At 43.0% G+C, this 13,168-nt stretch overlaps 1 protein-coding gene across 1 annotated transcript in view; it reads right to left on the bottom strand.

Moving 5' to 3' along the window:
• Positions 1-13,168, bottom strand: part of stk25b (serine/threonine kinase 25b) — a 90,385-nt gene that overhangs the window by 43,101 nt on the left and 34,116 nt on the right. Inside the window, exons 2-3 of the mRNA XM_038815656.1 lie at positions 10,418-10,648; positions 1,085-1,141 (exon numbers count right to left, since the gene is read on the bottom strand). Coding sequence (XP_038671584.1) covers positions 1,085-1,141; positions 10,418-10,648 — 288 coding nt within the window. The remainder of the gene's footprint in view (positions 1-1,084; positions 1,142-10,417; positions 10,649-13,168) is intronic.

Raw genomic sequence — 13,168 nt, 5'->3', positions numbered from 1 at the left:
GAGATTACAATTCCCTCTCCCCAGAGCTGATCCAATTGTCTCTATCAGTGGGAGTGGAGGACAGAGAGTGACATAAACAACTTTTTAAAGCTGTTCAGCAGGCTTTTCCACTTTGACCAGGGATCCTCGGGTACCTCATCCAAGAGGGCCATCATTCCATTCAGCATCCAAGCACATTGAGAAGGATCAACCAACTCAGCAAATACCCGGTATTGAACCAAGGACATTCCTGGGGTGTTCGGTCAAGCCCGCAAGCCCTTTAAACACCCAAGATAGCAACCTTCTAAATAGTGAACATAATTTAAGGAGGGGGAGGGGCAAGAAACATGCCATTGCAAATGCAGTTATGGTGACAGTAGCCAGAGTGTCATACTAAGCAAATACAAAGATCACCAAACAACTACATAAATCCATTGACAAACAGCTGTGAGGCATGCTTACCTATTTCTAAACCAGGCACAAGAGCGCATTAAGGTGAACAGCTTATAGATCAGGGATCCAGGACTTGCATAGTGAAGGCCCAGTAGTACAGGGGTCTGGGGTTCAAATGAAGATCATCTGGCTGACAGCCAAGTGCACTGTGTTGCAGTTAGCAGACCAACTTGGTAGTGGGGTTCAAACACCAATAACAATAATAATCTTTTGTCACAAGTAGGCTTACATTAACACTGCAATGGAGTTACTGTGAAAATCCCCTGGTCGCCATATTCTGGCACCTGTGAGGCTACACAGAGGGAGAATTCAGAATATCCAATTCACCTAACAAGCATGTCTTTCGGGACTTGTGGGAGGAAACTGGAGCACCCGGAGGAAACTCATGCAGGCACAGGAAGAATGTGCAGACTCTGCACAGACAAGTGACCCAAGCGGGAATCGAACCCGGCACTGTGAAGCAACTATGCTACCCTGCCGCCAGCTTATCCCTTCAGTGAAATTACAGTATTCCAGTAGCACTGCTTCACACTGAGGCGGAGACTGAAGCTCAAATCTGCAGTTTATAGTTCAAGTGCCCTAACTTTGTGTCATTGGACTCTTGAGTTGGGACACATTCAAACAAAGTAAAACTATCAGAAACACTACTCACCAAGTCTAACGCAGAGCCTCCACCCAGATACTCCATGATTATCCACAATTTTGTGCCCTGGAGGTTAAACAAACAACATAATTCCATTTATGTATCTCACTCGGAACTCTTCCCAAAATGCAAATGGCAGTAACAGGCAACTGGTCCTCAAAACCTTGTTGAGCTCTGTAGCCATCATGGAGTTAATAAACAGTCCAGGTTGGGAAGAATAGCAAATCCAGCTTTAGGGAACAGGAATATTAGAAGAATTCAAGTCCAAGTCAAGTATAATTTCATGAAGATTGTAAAACCCGACACCAATACACACTTTGGTGACACCAAGGCATTGTGTCATTGTCCTGAAATCTAACTTCTAGACCTCAACTCTAAACTGAAGACTTTCAAAGTGTCCAAGAGTGTTCCTGACTTTGTGATGAGAGTGATGTAGAAGAGGGATACAAAGGTTAGTGTGGGAAATGTAATTTTAACATGATGATTCAAAGACAGATGCTAATAATGTTTCTGACAGGGTGCAAGACTTTTCCTTGGAACCAGGACTGAGACTGAGTGATTTGTGAAGATGTCTTTGTTTCAATATTTCTTTGTAATGAGTAAAACATGTTTTTAAATTTCCCATGACATTGCTCACGATGCGTCAGAGGAGACAGCTTATATAAGCTTTACAACCACAAGGAGACAAAAGCTTGACACCATGCCACGCCCAAAACTGATTGTGTGTGGCATTGTTCCTTTTTTCTCCATTGTTTTCCCAACAGAACAAAATTGTTATATCACAAACTGATGCTGCCTTGTGAAATTTTCTTTCGCCACTAGACTGCCACTAGACCCACCTCCTACTGGGGGTCCCAATTCTTCCCTTTCACTACGACTCACGTCATACCACAACTCACGTCACCCAAAGTTGGGTGCAAGGGTGAGCTGTGAAGAGGATGCTGTGAGGAGGATGTAGAGATGCTTCAGCGGGATTTGGGTTAGGCTGAGTGAATGGTCATATGCATGGCAGATGCAGTATCATGTGGATAAATGGGAGGTTATCCGCTTTGGTAGCAAAAATAGGAAGGCAGATTATTATTTGAATGGGTGTAAATTGAGAGAGGTGGATACTCAGTGAGACGTTGATGTCCTCATGCATCAGTCGCTGAAAGTAAGTGTGCAGGTGCAGCAAGCAGTAAAGACGACAAATGGTATGTTGGCCTTCATAACGAGAGAATTTGAATATAGGAATAGGGATATATTAATGCAATTGTATGGTGAGGCCACACTGGAGTAGATGTGCAGTTTTGGTGTCCTTATATGAGAAAGGATGTGGAGGGAGTGCAACTCTGATTCCTGGGATGACAAGACTGTCATATGAGGAGAGACTAAATCAGTTAGGATTATATTCACTGGAGTTTAGAAGAGGGAGAGGGGATCTCATAGAAACGTATAAAATTCTAACAGGATTAGACAGGGTAGATTCAGAAAGAAAGTTCCCGATGGTGGGAGAGTCTAGAATTAGGGAGTCATAGTTTGAGGATAAACCTTTTAGCACTGAGGCAAGGAGAATTTCTTCACCCAGAGAGTGGTGAGTCTATGGAATTCGCTAGCACAAAGTAGTTGAGGTCAAAACGTTGTGTAATTTCTAGAAGGAATTAGATATAGCTCTTGAGGCTAAAGGAATCAAGCAAAATGGGAGGGGGGGGGGGGGGGGCAAGATCAGGGTATTGAACTTGATGATCAACCATGATCATAATGATTGGCATAATGGCCTCCTCCTGCTTCTATGTTTCAATGAATGCTCTTTGATAAAGTCTTTCATCTTCTATGGCTTATGCACATTTTCAACAAGGTGTCTGTCCATTTCATTTGCATATTGCTTCAGTCTCACTCATTGCAGCATCTCTTGTCTCACTCGTGCACATTTCCAGTGTTTCTTTCTATTTCTCACACATTGCTTCGCCATTTCAGTTAAAATTTCATTTGTGCTACTTAAGGTACACAACAAGATCAGAGGTTAGATGTAGGGGTCTGGTGCTGGGCAGGAGGTGTGGAGAGGAGACAAATGCCTGCAAATAGTCAGGGTGCGGAATGAAATAATCAAAAGGAGGGAGGGGGTAGAGGTCAGGAGGATTCAAGAGATGTTCTCACGTTTTGCTTTCAGACAGCACTGACCTTTATTCTGCTAGTAACACCTATTGCTGCACAATGCTTTGTTCCTACTACCATTCCCATTCTCTTTGCCTTTTGTTCCGCAGCACCGTTGTAATTTAATCTCCCTCATCCTCTAATTTATTCCGGACCTTCCCTTTCATCCCATCTGACCCTCCCCCTTTTCAACAGCATAAAATCCGTCACATTTCTGGCTCTCTTCAGTTCCAAACCAGTCGTATTGGACTCGAAACATTAACTCTGCTGCCAGACCAGTTAAGTTTTTCCAGCATTGTTGTGTTTTTATGTCAGATCTCCAGCATTCACAATATTTTGTTTTTATTCAAGAGAGAGAACTCAGTTGCTGGGGACATGGCTAACAGGAAACGCTTGGGCACGGTGTGGTGTCTGGAGTAGAATTGGACTCAAGAAGAATATCACAGGGATAAAGACGGGGGCTGGAAACACAGAGGAACAAAGAGGATTTGGGGTCACTAGGTATGAAGGTGGAAACATTCAGAGGCACAAAACTATTCTGCATTCGTTTCAGCACCTTTCAAGTAACAAACAAGTAGCTCTGCCTCCCGGGTGCATGACATACCTTGGAGTGATTAAAATAAATACTCTATTCAGCCAATTTTATTTAAATGAAATGAAAAGGACATGACAATAATTTATATTTAAATAGCATCTTTAATAGAAAGAAAAATTCCACGCTGTTACTTTGAAAAAAGTGAATGGCAAGTTAAAGAATTTTGGTCAAAAAGATGGGTTTTAAACATCAGGTCTTGCTTCGCCACCACTCTCTTTGCTGACCTATAATGTCTTCTGACCACTAAACCCCCCCCCCCCCCCCACCATCAAATTTAAAGTTCTCACATTTGTGTTCAAATTCCTTAATGGCGGCATTCCTTCCTATCTGTTACTTCCTTCAAACCCCCTTGCCAATCCCTCACTCGAACAAGACTCTGGCCTCTTATGCATTATCCCACCTTCAAGGGTTAATCCCCCCTTAGAAACCCTCCATTTTGTTCAGATAGCAGATATTCGTTTAAAGTAATGCAGCTTTAAACATGAAAATTTTGCTTACAAGTTCTAGCTATCCTCATAACAGATGTAAAATACATTTTATATAATTTTTGAATATAAATTACTTTTCAGTTTAAAAAAATTGTCCGAGGGCGACCAATCAGGGGTTCTGGACACCACACAACGGACCAATTAACTTATACATTTCAGGGGGCAGCACGGTGGTGCAGTGGTTAGCACTGCTGCCTCACAGCGCTGAGGTCCCAGGTTCCATCACGGCTCTGGATCACTGTCCGTGTGGAGTTTGCACATTCTCCCCGTGTTTGTGTGGGTTTCACCCCCACCACCTTAAGATGTGCAGGGTAGGTGGATTGGCCACGTTAAATTTCCCCTTAATTGGAAAAAAAATTGGGTACTCAAAATTTTTTTTTTTTATTAAACTTATACTTTTCAGCAAATAGCAAACTCTAAAATATTGAATAGAGAAGATTAAATTGCATTGCATCTTTTACTTGGCAAAAATAGATTTGGTCAAAATAGTGATTCTGGATTCAGATCTTTTATTCAGAATCTTCCACCGTACTTGAATTTTTTTTGCAGTGTCTTGGAGAACACAACCTGCCCATCATATTTTTTTGGCAAAATGCACATTCCCGCGTTACACCTACAATTTATTCTAAATCGGTCTAAATTTCTTTCGCATGACATGCTAAAATATTACAATTCAAATGTATTCATTTTTATTCAGTCATGCACACGTTCCTTAACAAGGATAGGCTGAGCCAATTTAATGTTCCAAACACTGTTGAAACTTTGCTATTTTCTGGTGACAGCCTGGAAAATGTAGGTGAAATGCAAGGCATCTGCTATAATGAAAGCACTAAATAAAACTGACATTTTTCATAATTTATATGGATGAAAGTTATGGTGCGTTTGAGCACCACAATTAATGCTTGTGCTTCAAGATCTCAGCCTTTTGGCCTGAATTTGGCCTTGGTTTTTATTCCCCCAAAGCCAAGATGCATAAATTTCGAACTCAGCTAGGTATATTAAGAAAGATTTTGATTAAAACACAAGTTACAGTTTAAACAATACAGGCTAGATTAAACGATGAACTTTTGGAATTTTTTTTTTTTTTAAATCGGAGGAAAATGTTAGAATTTTAAAACATTGACTCAAAGGATAGTCAATGAGATACGGCTTAGATGTTCGTAAGACCCCTGCAGTCAAGGGGGCTTCACTGAAACATTGTAGCAGGCAGAGGAAAGAAATGTGAGCATGACAGCAAGATGGTGACTTGGAAATGGGAAATGACGGAATGATCAGAGACATGCTTGTGGGCTGAATGGAGGCGTCCTGCAAAGCAGTCACCCAGTCTGCGTTTGGTGTCCCCAGTGTCGAGGAGACCGCATTAAGGGCAGCGATTGCAAGAAACTAAATCGCTTCACCTGGAAGATGTTTGGGCCTTGGACAAAGAGAGAGGAGGTAAAGGGCCAGGTGTTATACCTCCTGCAATTGCATGGGGAGAGGGCGGGGGGTGCCATGGGAAGGGAATGAAGTGTTGGAGATAACAGAGGGGTGGACCTGGGGGTCGTAGAGGTAATGGTCCCTTTGGAATGCTGACAGGGGAGGGAAGGGGAATTTGTTTGATGGTGGCATCATGCTGGAGTTGGTGTACATGACAGAGGATAATCCTTTGAATGCAGAGGTTGCGGAGGTGGAAAGTGAGGTCATGGGCAACCCTATTGTGGTTCTGAGAGAGGTCAAAAGGGGCGAGCGAGGGCAGAAGTGGGGAAAATGGGTCAGATATGGTTGAGGACACTGTCAACCAGAGTGGGGAAGAATCCTCAGTGGAGGAAAAAAGGAAGGCATGTCAGAAGTGCTGTTATGGAAGGTAGTATCATCAAACAGATGTGACATAGAAACTGGCAGAATAGAATGCAGTCCTTATAGGAAGCAAGATATGTGAAGGTGTAGCTGAGGTAGCTGTGGGAGTCAGTGGGCTTGTAACAAATTTTAGTAGACAATCTCTCTCCAGATTAGAGACGGAGAAGTCAAGGAAGGGAAGTATCGAAGGTGGGCCATGTGAAGATGAGAGAAGGGTGGAAATTGGAAGCAAAATTGATTAATGTTTCCAGTTTCAGATGAGAGCAGGAAGTGGCACTGATCGATGTACTGGGAAAGAGAGTTGTGGAGTGGGCCTGGAACATGGAATGTCCCACATACCCCACAAACAGACACGCATAACTAGGGCCCAAGAGTTACCCATTTTATTTGGAGGTGAGATAGGATAGATAGGAAAAACAGTTCAATGAGAGAACAATTCAACCTGGCCCAGGCAATGGAGGTGGATGGAGACTATTCGAGCCTCCAGCCAGGGGAGAAGCGGAGAGCCCTCAGACTGCTGTGGTTTGGGATGGAGGTGTAGAGGGATTGGGCATTGGGATTTGGATTTGTTTATTGTCACGTGTACCAAGGTACAGTGAAAAGTATTGTTCCCATCCATAGTCTAGAGGGCCAGGGAACTGGAAATAGTTTAAAATGATGTAGGCGTCAGAAGACTCATGAATGTAAGTGGGAAGAGACTGGACCAAGCGAAAAATATAGGAAAAAAAGGAGAAAATATAGAGTCAAGACAGGAACATTGGGGCAGGAACAGGCCGAATCGAATGGCTTAATGTTTGGTTTGGGGGTGGGGAGGGGGGGGTACTGGTTTGGGGGAGGTAGAAAGAAGTGCCTGAGAGTTGCCACTCAGCCTCTGCAAGCTAGAATCATAGAATTTATAGTGCAGAAGGAGGCCATTCGTCCCATCGAGTCTGCACCGGCTCTTGGAAAGAGCACCCTACTTTTTAAAAAAAATAAATTTAGATTAGCCAATTATTTTTTCTAATTAAGGGGCAATTTAGCGTGGCCAATCCACCTACTCTGCACATTTTTGCGTTGTGGGGGCGAAACCCACGCAGGCACGGGGAGTAAAGAGCACCCTACTGAATCCCACGCCTCCACCCTATCCCCATAACTCAGTAACTCCCACCTAACCTAACTCTTGCCAAGGGCAATTTATCATGGCCAATCCACCTAACCCGCACATCTTTGAACTGTGGGAAGAAGCCGGAGCACCTGGAGGAAACCCACGCACACACGGGGCGAACGTGCAGGCTCCGCACAGTGACCCAAGCCGGGAATCGAACCTGGGACCCTGGAGCTGTGAAGCAACTGTGCTAACCACCGTGCTACCCGATAGAGGTCAGTACGCTCGACAACTACAGCATCACCCTTGTCAGCAGGTTTGATGAAGTCAGGGTTGGGCCCGAGAGAATGGAGTGCAGCACGTTCAGAGGAAGACAGTTTACAGTGGGTGAAGGATGCAGAGAAATTATGATGGTCAATGTCTTGCCAACAGTTCTCAATGAAAAAGATCAAGAGAGTGGGTAAGAGGCCAGAGGAAGGGGTCCGGTGAATGAAGTGTATTGAAAGCAGGTGAAAGGATCTGCTGAATTTGGGGGGGGGGGGTAACTTCTGCTCAAAGAAGTGAGCTTGGAGTGAAGGAAACTTTAAAATGTTGAGGTTCAGAAAGACTTAGGTGCCCTAGTACAAGGAACTCAGAAAGTTAGCATCCAGGTACAGCAATCAATTAGGAAGGCAAATCGCATATTTGCCTTTATTTCAAGGGGATTCTTACAATTGTCCAGAGCTTTGGTGAGACCATACCTCGAATATTATGTGCAGTTTTAGTCTCCGTATTCAAGCATGGGTATACTTTCACTGGAGGTCATTCAGCTCAAGTACACTAGATTGGTTTCTGGGAGAAGAAGGTTGACCTATGATGAAAGGCTAGTTAATTCGATAATCTCTGGAGTTTAGAAGAGGAGGGGAGGATTTCATTAAAACATACAAGATTCTGAAGGGGCTTGACAGGGTGAACCTCAGGGCTGGAATAAATACATTTTTGATCTCTTAGGGAACTGAGGGGTGTAGAGAGTAGACAGGAAAGTGGATGTTGAGGCCCAAGATCAGCCATGATTATATTGGATGGTGAAAAAAAGGGTTGAAAGGCCACATGGTTTAAACTCTTGCTCCAATTTCTAATGGCGTTTTTTGAAAGTGCGGTGACTCACAGTGGCAAAATATAGTCATCTCAGTAACACAATATTTATTTTCCAAGAATCAATGAGAAAACAGCTAATTCAGTGTGTCTGGGAAGTTTGCAGATGGAAGCGTCTGCCACCCTTCTGGCCGATGTTCCCTTAACCAAGATCATCTGCTCCAGTGCTTAATTATCAGTTACGCCTGGTCACTTACCCACTCTTTCTTAATATGCAGGGTCACTGGAGGAGACTCCATAGGCAGCACATATTTGGAGAATGGACCCCATTAACCACTGTTCACTACCTCACAGCAGAATTCTGACTTTATTTCAGATTTCTTGACTGGATATTTACACCATTCCTCCACTCTTACACAGAGCATCAGCATTACCACCAAGTCATTTTAACATTCAACCGTTAGTCAACCTGTTGCCTCCACCGCTCCATAATGACATGCTTTGATTCAGCACAAGGCACTTGAGGGAGGGGTACACGGAATAGACTTAACTGATATCCAACATCAATGACCAATCTATACTGTACAAAGAGTGGCTTACAGTATTGAGTCTATTTTTCAAACTCTGAGGAACTGCAGAAAACCATGCCCTATTATTCATCTTGTTTTGGTAACAAAGGTACATGTCACAGATAAGACCTCGATGCATCAATCCCAATTCCTTTGAAAACTGTTTCCGATAAATAGTTGTAATTGTTTACTTCAAAGTTACTTTTCTCAAATACGTTTTCCTGTCTTAACTCTCCTGAACCCTTTGAAGAGGCGACTTTATTAAGCATAGTCTTTCTATACGATAGTTAGCAGATCCTTCAGCTTATGTAGATTACAAGGCCTTCCAACCATTTCCTTGCACAGCATTTCTGGTGGATAATACAGACAGTTGGAGCAGAAGATAAGCCATGCTTTCTTCTCATGCTACTTCAAAGCCATCCTTTCTACATTGGAAAGTCTGGTGCTCTAAGAAACAAGGAAGGCTGATTATTAACCCTCAACTCCCCAAAATGTCCAGCACACCACTTTTCAGCTTATCCAACAACTAACCGCATGCGATCAGCTGCGCAAAGGTAAAAGCAATGGAACTAACCTGACCATTTATAGAACAGTACAGCACAGAACAGGCCTTCGGCCCTCAATGTTGTGCCGAGCCATGATCACCCTACTCAAACCCACGTATCCACCCTATACCCGTAAACCAACAACCCCCCCCCCTTAACCTTACTTTTATTAGGACACTACGGGCAATTTATCATGGCCAATCCACCTAACCCGCACATCTTTGGACTGTGGGAGGAAACCGGAGCACCCGGAGGAAACCCACGCACACAGGGGGAGGACGTGCAGACTCCACACAGACAGTGACCCAGCCGGGAATCGAACCTGGGACCCTGGAGCTGTGAAGCATTTATGCTAACCACCATGCTACCCTGCTGCCCTTAAAATTTATAATACGGTCTAAAAATATATAAACAACAACATCATTGTACAAATGATCAGAGGCATATACAGTATTGGCAACCCTCCAGCACTATCCATTTAAAAAAAAAATGAAACCTCCACAGCTGGGTGGTTGGCCCTTTCCAGGTCCTACATCAAGCCAAAAATGATTTGCACAGATTTATTTCCAACGCAGATTTATTCCCAGAGGGCAGAAATAAGGAGCACTGAAGGGAATGCTGTGGAAGTTCACACCAATTTTTCAGGCTTGCATGTAAAAATACATATTTTTAAAAGCCCAGCTTTTCAGTATCATCGGCTAGTCCCTATTAAGAGTTTTTCTATTCACTATACCAACTTCATATTCTTGCTAGGCTCTGGCTGGTCTGACTTCCCAGAACCTGGGCAAGCTCATTGCTTCACGTCACCCCATCCTTCCTGTGGCAATACACCTACTGTTTGAATTCTCTGCAAGGTATTTTGTCAGTCAGTCAGGAAGAGTGCATTGGAGGAGTTAAATAGCTTCTAAAATAAAAAAGCACAAAGTTCGGAGTTGTGCCTTCCGCGAGCATAGATTTGCAGATGTGAGTGGGGTGATACCGCTGTCTTATTAACCATTGCTCCAAGCTCCTTTCTTACCTTTAAATAAGAGCCATAGTACTTTGTGACATATGGGCTATCACACTGACTGAGCACTGTAATTTCCTGCTGGATGTCTTCAATCTCATCTTCTGCCTCCTCTAGATCAATGATTTTAATTGCCACAACTTCCTTACTTCTGTTCTCTATTCCTTTGTAAACTTCACCGAATGAGCCTTTTCCAATCCGCTCCTGCTTTGTAAAGAGCTCTTCAGGGTCCATGCGGGCATTCTGTAAGAAATCAAAAATTAGGATTATTTAAGGAGAGATATACTTGCATCGGAAACACTTCAAGGGAGATTGGCTCGGGTGACTCCTAGGTCTTATGAGAAAAGGTTGAGCAGGCTGGGCCGATACTCATTGGAATTTAGAAGAATGGGAGGTGATCTTATTGAAATACATACGATTCTGAGGGGACTTGTCAGGGTAAATGCGGAGAGGATCTTTTCCCAAGTGGGTGAAATCTAGAACTAGGGGGCACAAATTCAAAATAAGAGGTCTCCCATTTAAGACAGGGAATAGAAGGAATTTCTTCTCTCAGAGGAATGTTAGTGTTTGGAATTCTCTTCCCAGACAGCAGTGGATGCTGGGTCATTGAACATATTCAAGGCTGAGTAGGAAAGTGCAGTTAAGGCCACAATCAGATCAGCCATTATCTTACTGAGTGGTAGAACAGACACGAGGGGCTGAACGGCCTACTCCTGCTCCGACTTATTTCTTTGGCCTTCAAACAGCAGTATCCAGAAATTCCAAATCATCTTGTTCCAGGTTCCACACAAATTCTAGCAATATAGAAGACAAAGTATAAATCTGCAGTGAAACCTTCTGTTAAATGAGAAATGGAGGACAAATGGCCTCCCTTCCTTAGCTATGTAATGCAACTTTGTTTCAGGCACATTGAAAAATTGGGAATGGGAGAAGGCCATTCAGCCCCTTATCCCCTAAATCTGTTCCCCAGCAGATAATGGCTAATCTGTACCACACCTCCATTTTCTCTCCTTTGCCCTAATTCCTTTATTGAACAAAAATCTATAAATCTCAGTCTTGAAAATTTCCACTGACCCAGCATCCATGACCATTTTGAGGGTGGGAATTCCAGGTCCACTAAATGCGTTGAAAAGTAGAGGCTCCAGTATAGATCCCTGGCTCAACCATCTTTCATATCCAGCCAGATCATACAAAAAAAACCTTAGACTTTCCAATCAATTATTAATTCATATCACAAAGTTACTTCCAATTCAATGTACTCGAAGCTTTGCTAATAGGCTGTGTTGAACATCAGAAATCAGAACAGACGTAGGCCACTTTGCCATTCCATAAGATGGTGACACACTTACACATCAACGCCATTTTCCCTTCTTCCTCACCCCATCCCTTGATTTTTAAGTGCCCACAAAATCTGAGCCTTGAATATACCCATCTGTTGAACATTCACAGCCTCTCGAGGCTGAGAAATCCAAAGATTCACAAGCTTCTGAGTGAAGAAATTTCCCCTCTTCTCAGTCTTAAATGGTCGACTCCTAGTTCTGAGCTCTCGATGATTTTAGGGGAAATTGTCGGTCAGTTTTTATCCTGTCAATCCCTCCCAGAATTTGATATGTTTTAATGAGATCACCCATCACTCTTCTAAGCTCCAAAGAACAACGGCCCATTCCATTCATTCTTTTCTCACAGGACAGCCCTCTAATCCCAGAAATCACCAGAAAGAGAGAAGTTACAGAACTTAATCAAATGCCTTCTGGAAGTCCATACGGACATCCAGAGACATTCCCTGCCACCATGTTAGTGACCTCCTCAAACGATTCACTAGATTTGTCAGACATGACGTACCTGTTACATGTCCATGCCTGCCATCTCTAATTAAATCAATAAGATTTGAAGGTGCTTAACCACTTTGTCTCTGATGATAAGATTCTAGTAACATTTGATGTTAATTAAATACAGGTAAGGAGTTACCTAGTTTTTCTTTGTTTTATATAATGGAACGATTTTTTGAAAAACGAATTTATGGATGCAGGCATTGCTGGCTGGACCAGCATGTATTGCCCATCCCGAGTTGTCCTTGTGAAGGTGGTGGTGAGCTCCTTTCTTGAACCGCTGCAGTCCCCGAGGTATAGGTACACCCACAGTGCTGTTAGGGAATTCAATTTCACAGGCACAATTCCTGAATTCCTGTGCACACAAGAAGCTGCTTTTAATACTTAGTCAAGTTTCAAATTTTTAGTCTTCCCTTGTGTTTCTTGTAGCAGAAGGCCTAGGGTACAGTAGCTTGTCTAGTAATGTAGAGAAAGATGTCCCTGTAATATCAGAATGTTCGTCAGAGTGTGAATGGCATAGAAGTCTGCGTGAAACTTAGATGCACACGGTTTGGCAGTCAAGAAAGGTGAAATTTAAGACAGCCTTGGCTCAGTGGACTCAGTAGCATCCCTACAGATTGGGAGTTTCATCACTCTGATACCTCAAAAGGCAGAAAACGGTCTTACGAAAGGAAAGTGAGCCATGTTAGCGGCATCAATGTCAGTTCATAAGGATACGGTTGTGAAAATTCTGGGAATGTTAGTGAATCTGTTGAACAGGTTATCTGACTTTGCTATCTTATCAACTATCAAGGAGGTCTAATCCCAAATTAAGATTGCCAATTTATATCAAACTCAGGACACTAATTTCTCCTGTAAATTCATAAATGAGTTATTTGTTATAACCTGTTGACTTATTTTGTGATGTAACTTTATCAACTAATTACTTGCACAC

This window comes from Scyliorhinus canicula, chromosome 13 (assembly GCF_902713615.1).
Source record: "Scyliorhinus canicula chromosome 13, sScyCan1.1, whole genome shotgun sequence".
Classification (NCBI taxonomy): domain Eukaryota; kingdom Metazoa; phylum Chordata; class Chondrichthyes; order Carcharhiniformes; family Scyliorhinidae; genus Scyliorhinus; species Scyliorhinus canicula.
The sequence above is the reverse complement of the archived record's forward strand: the minus strand, read 5'-3'. Positions and strand labels throughout refer to the sequence as shown.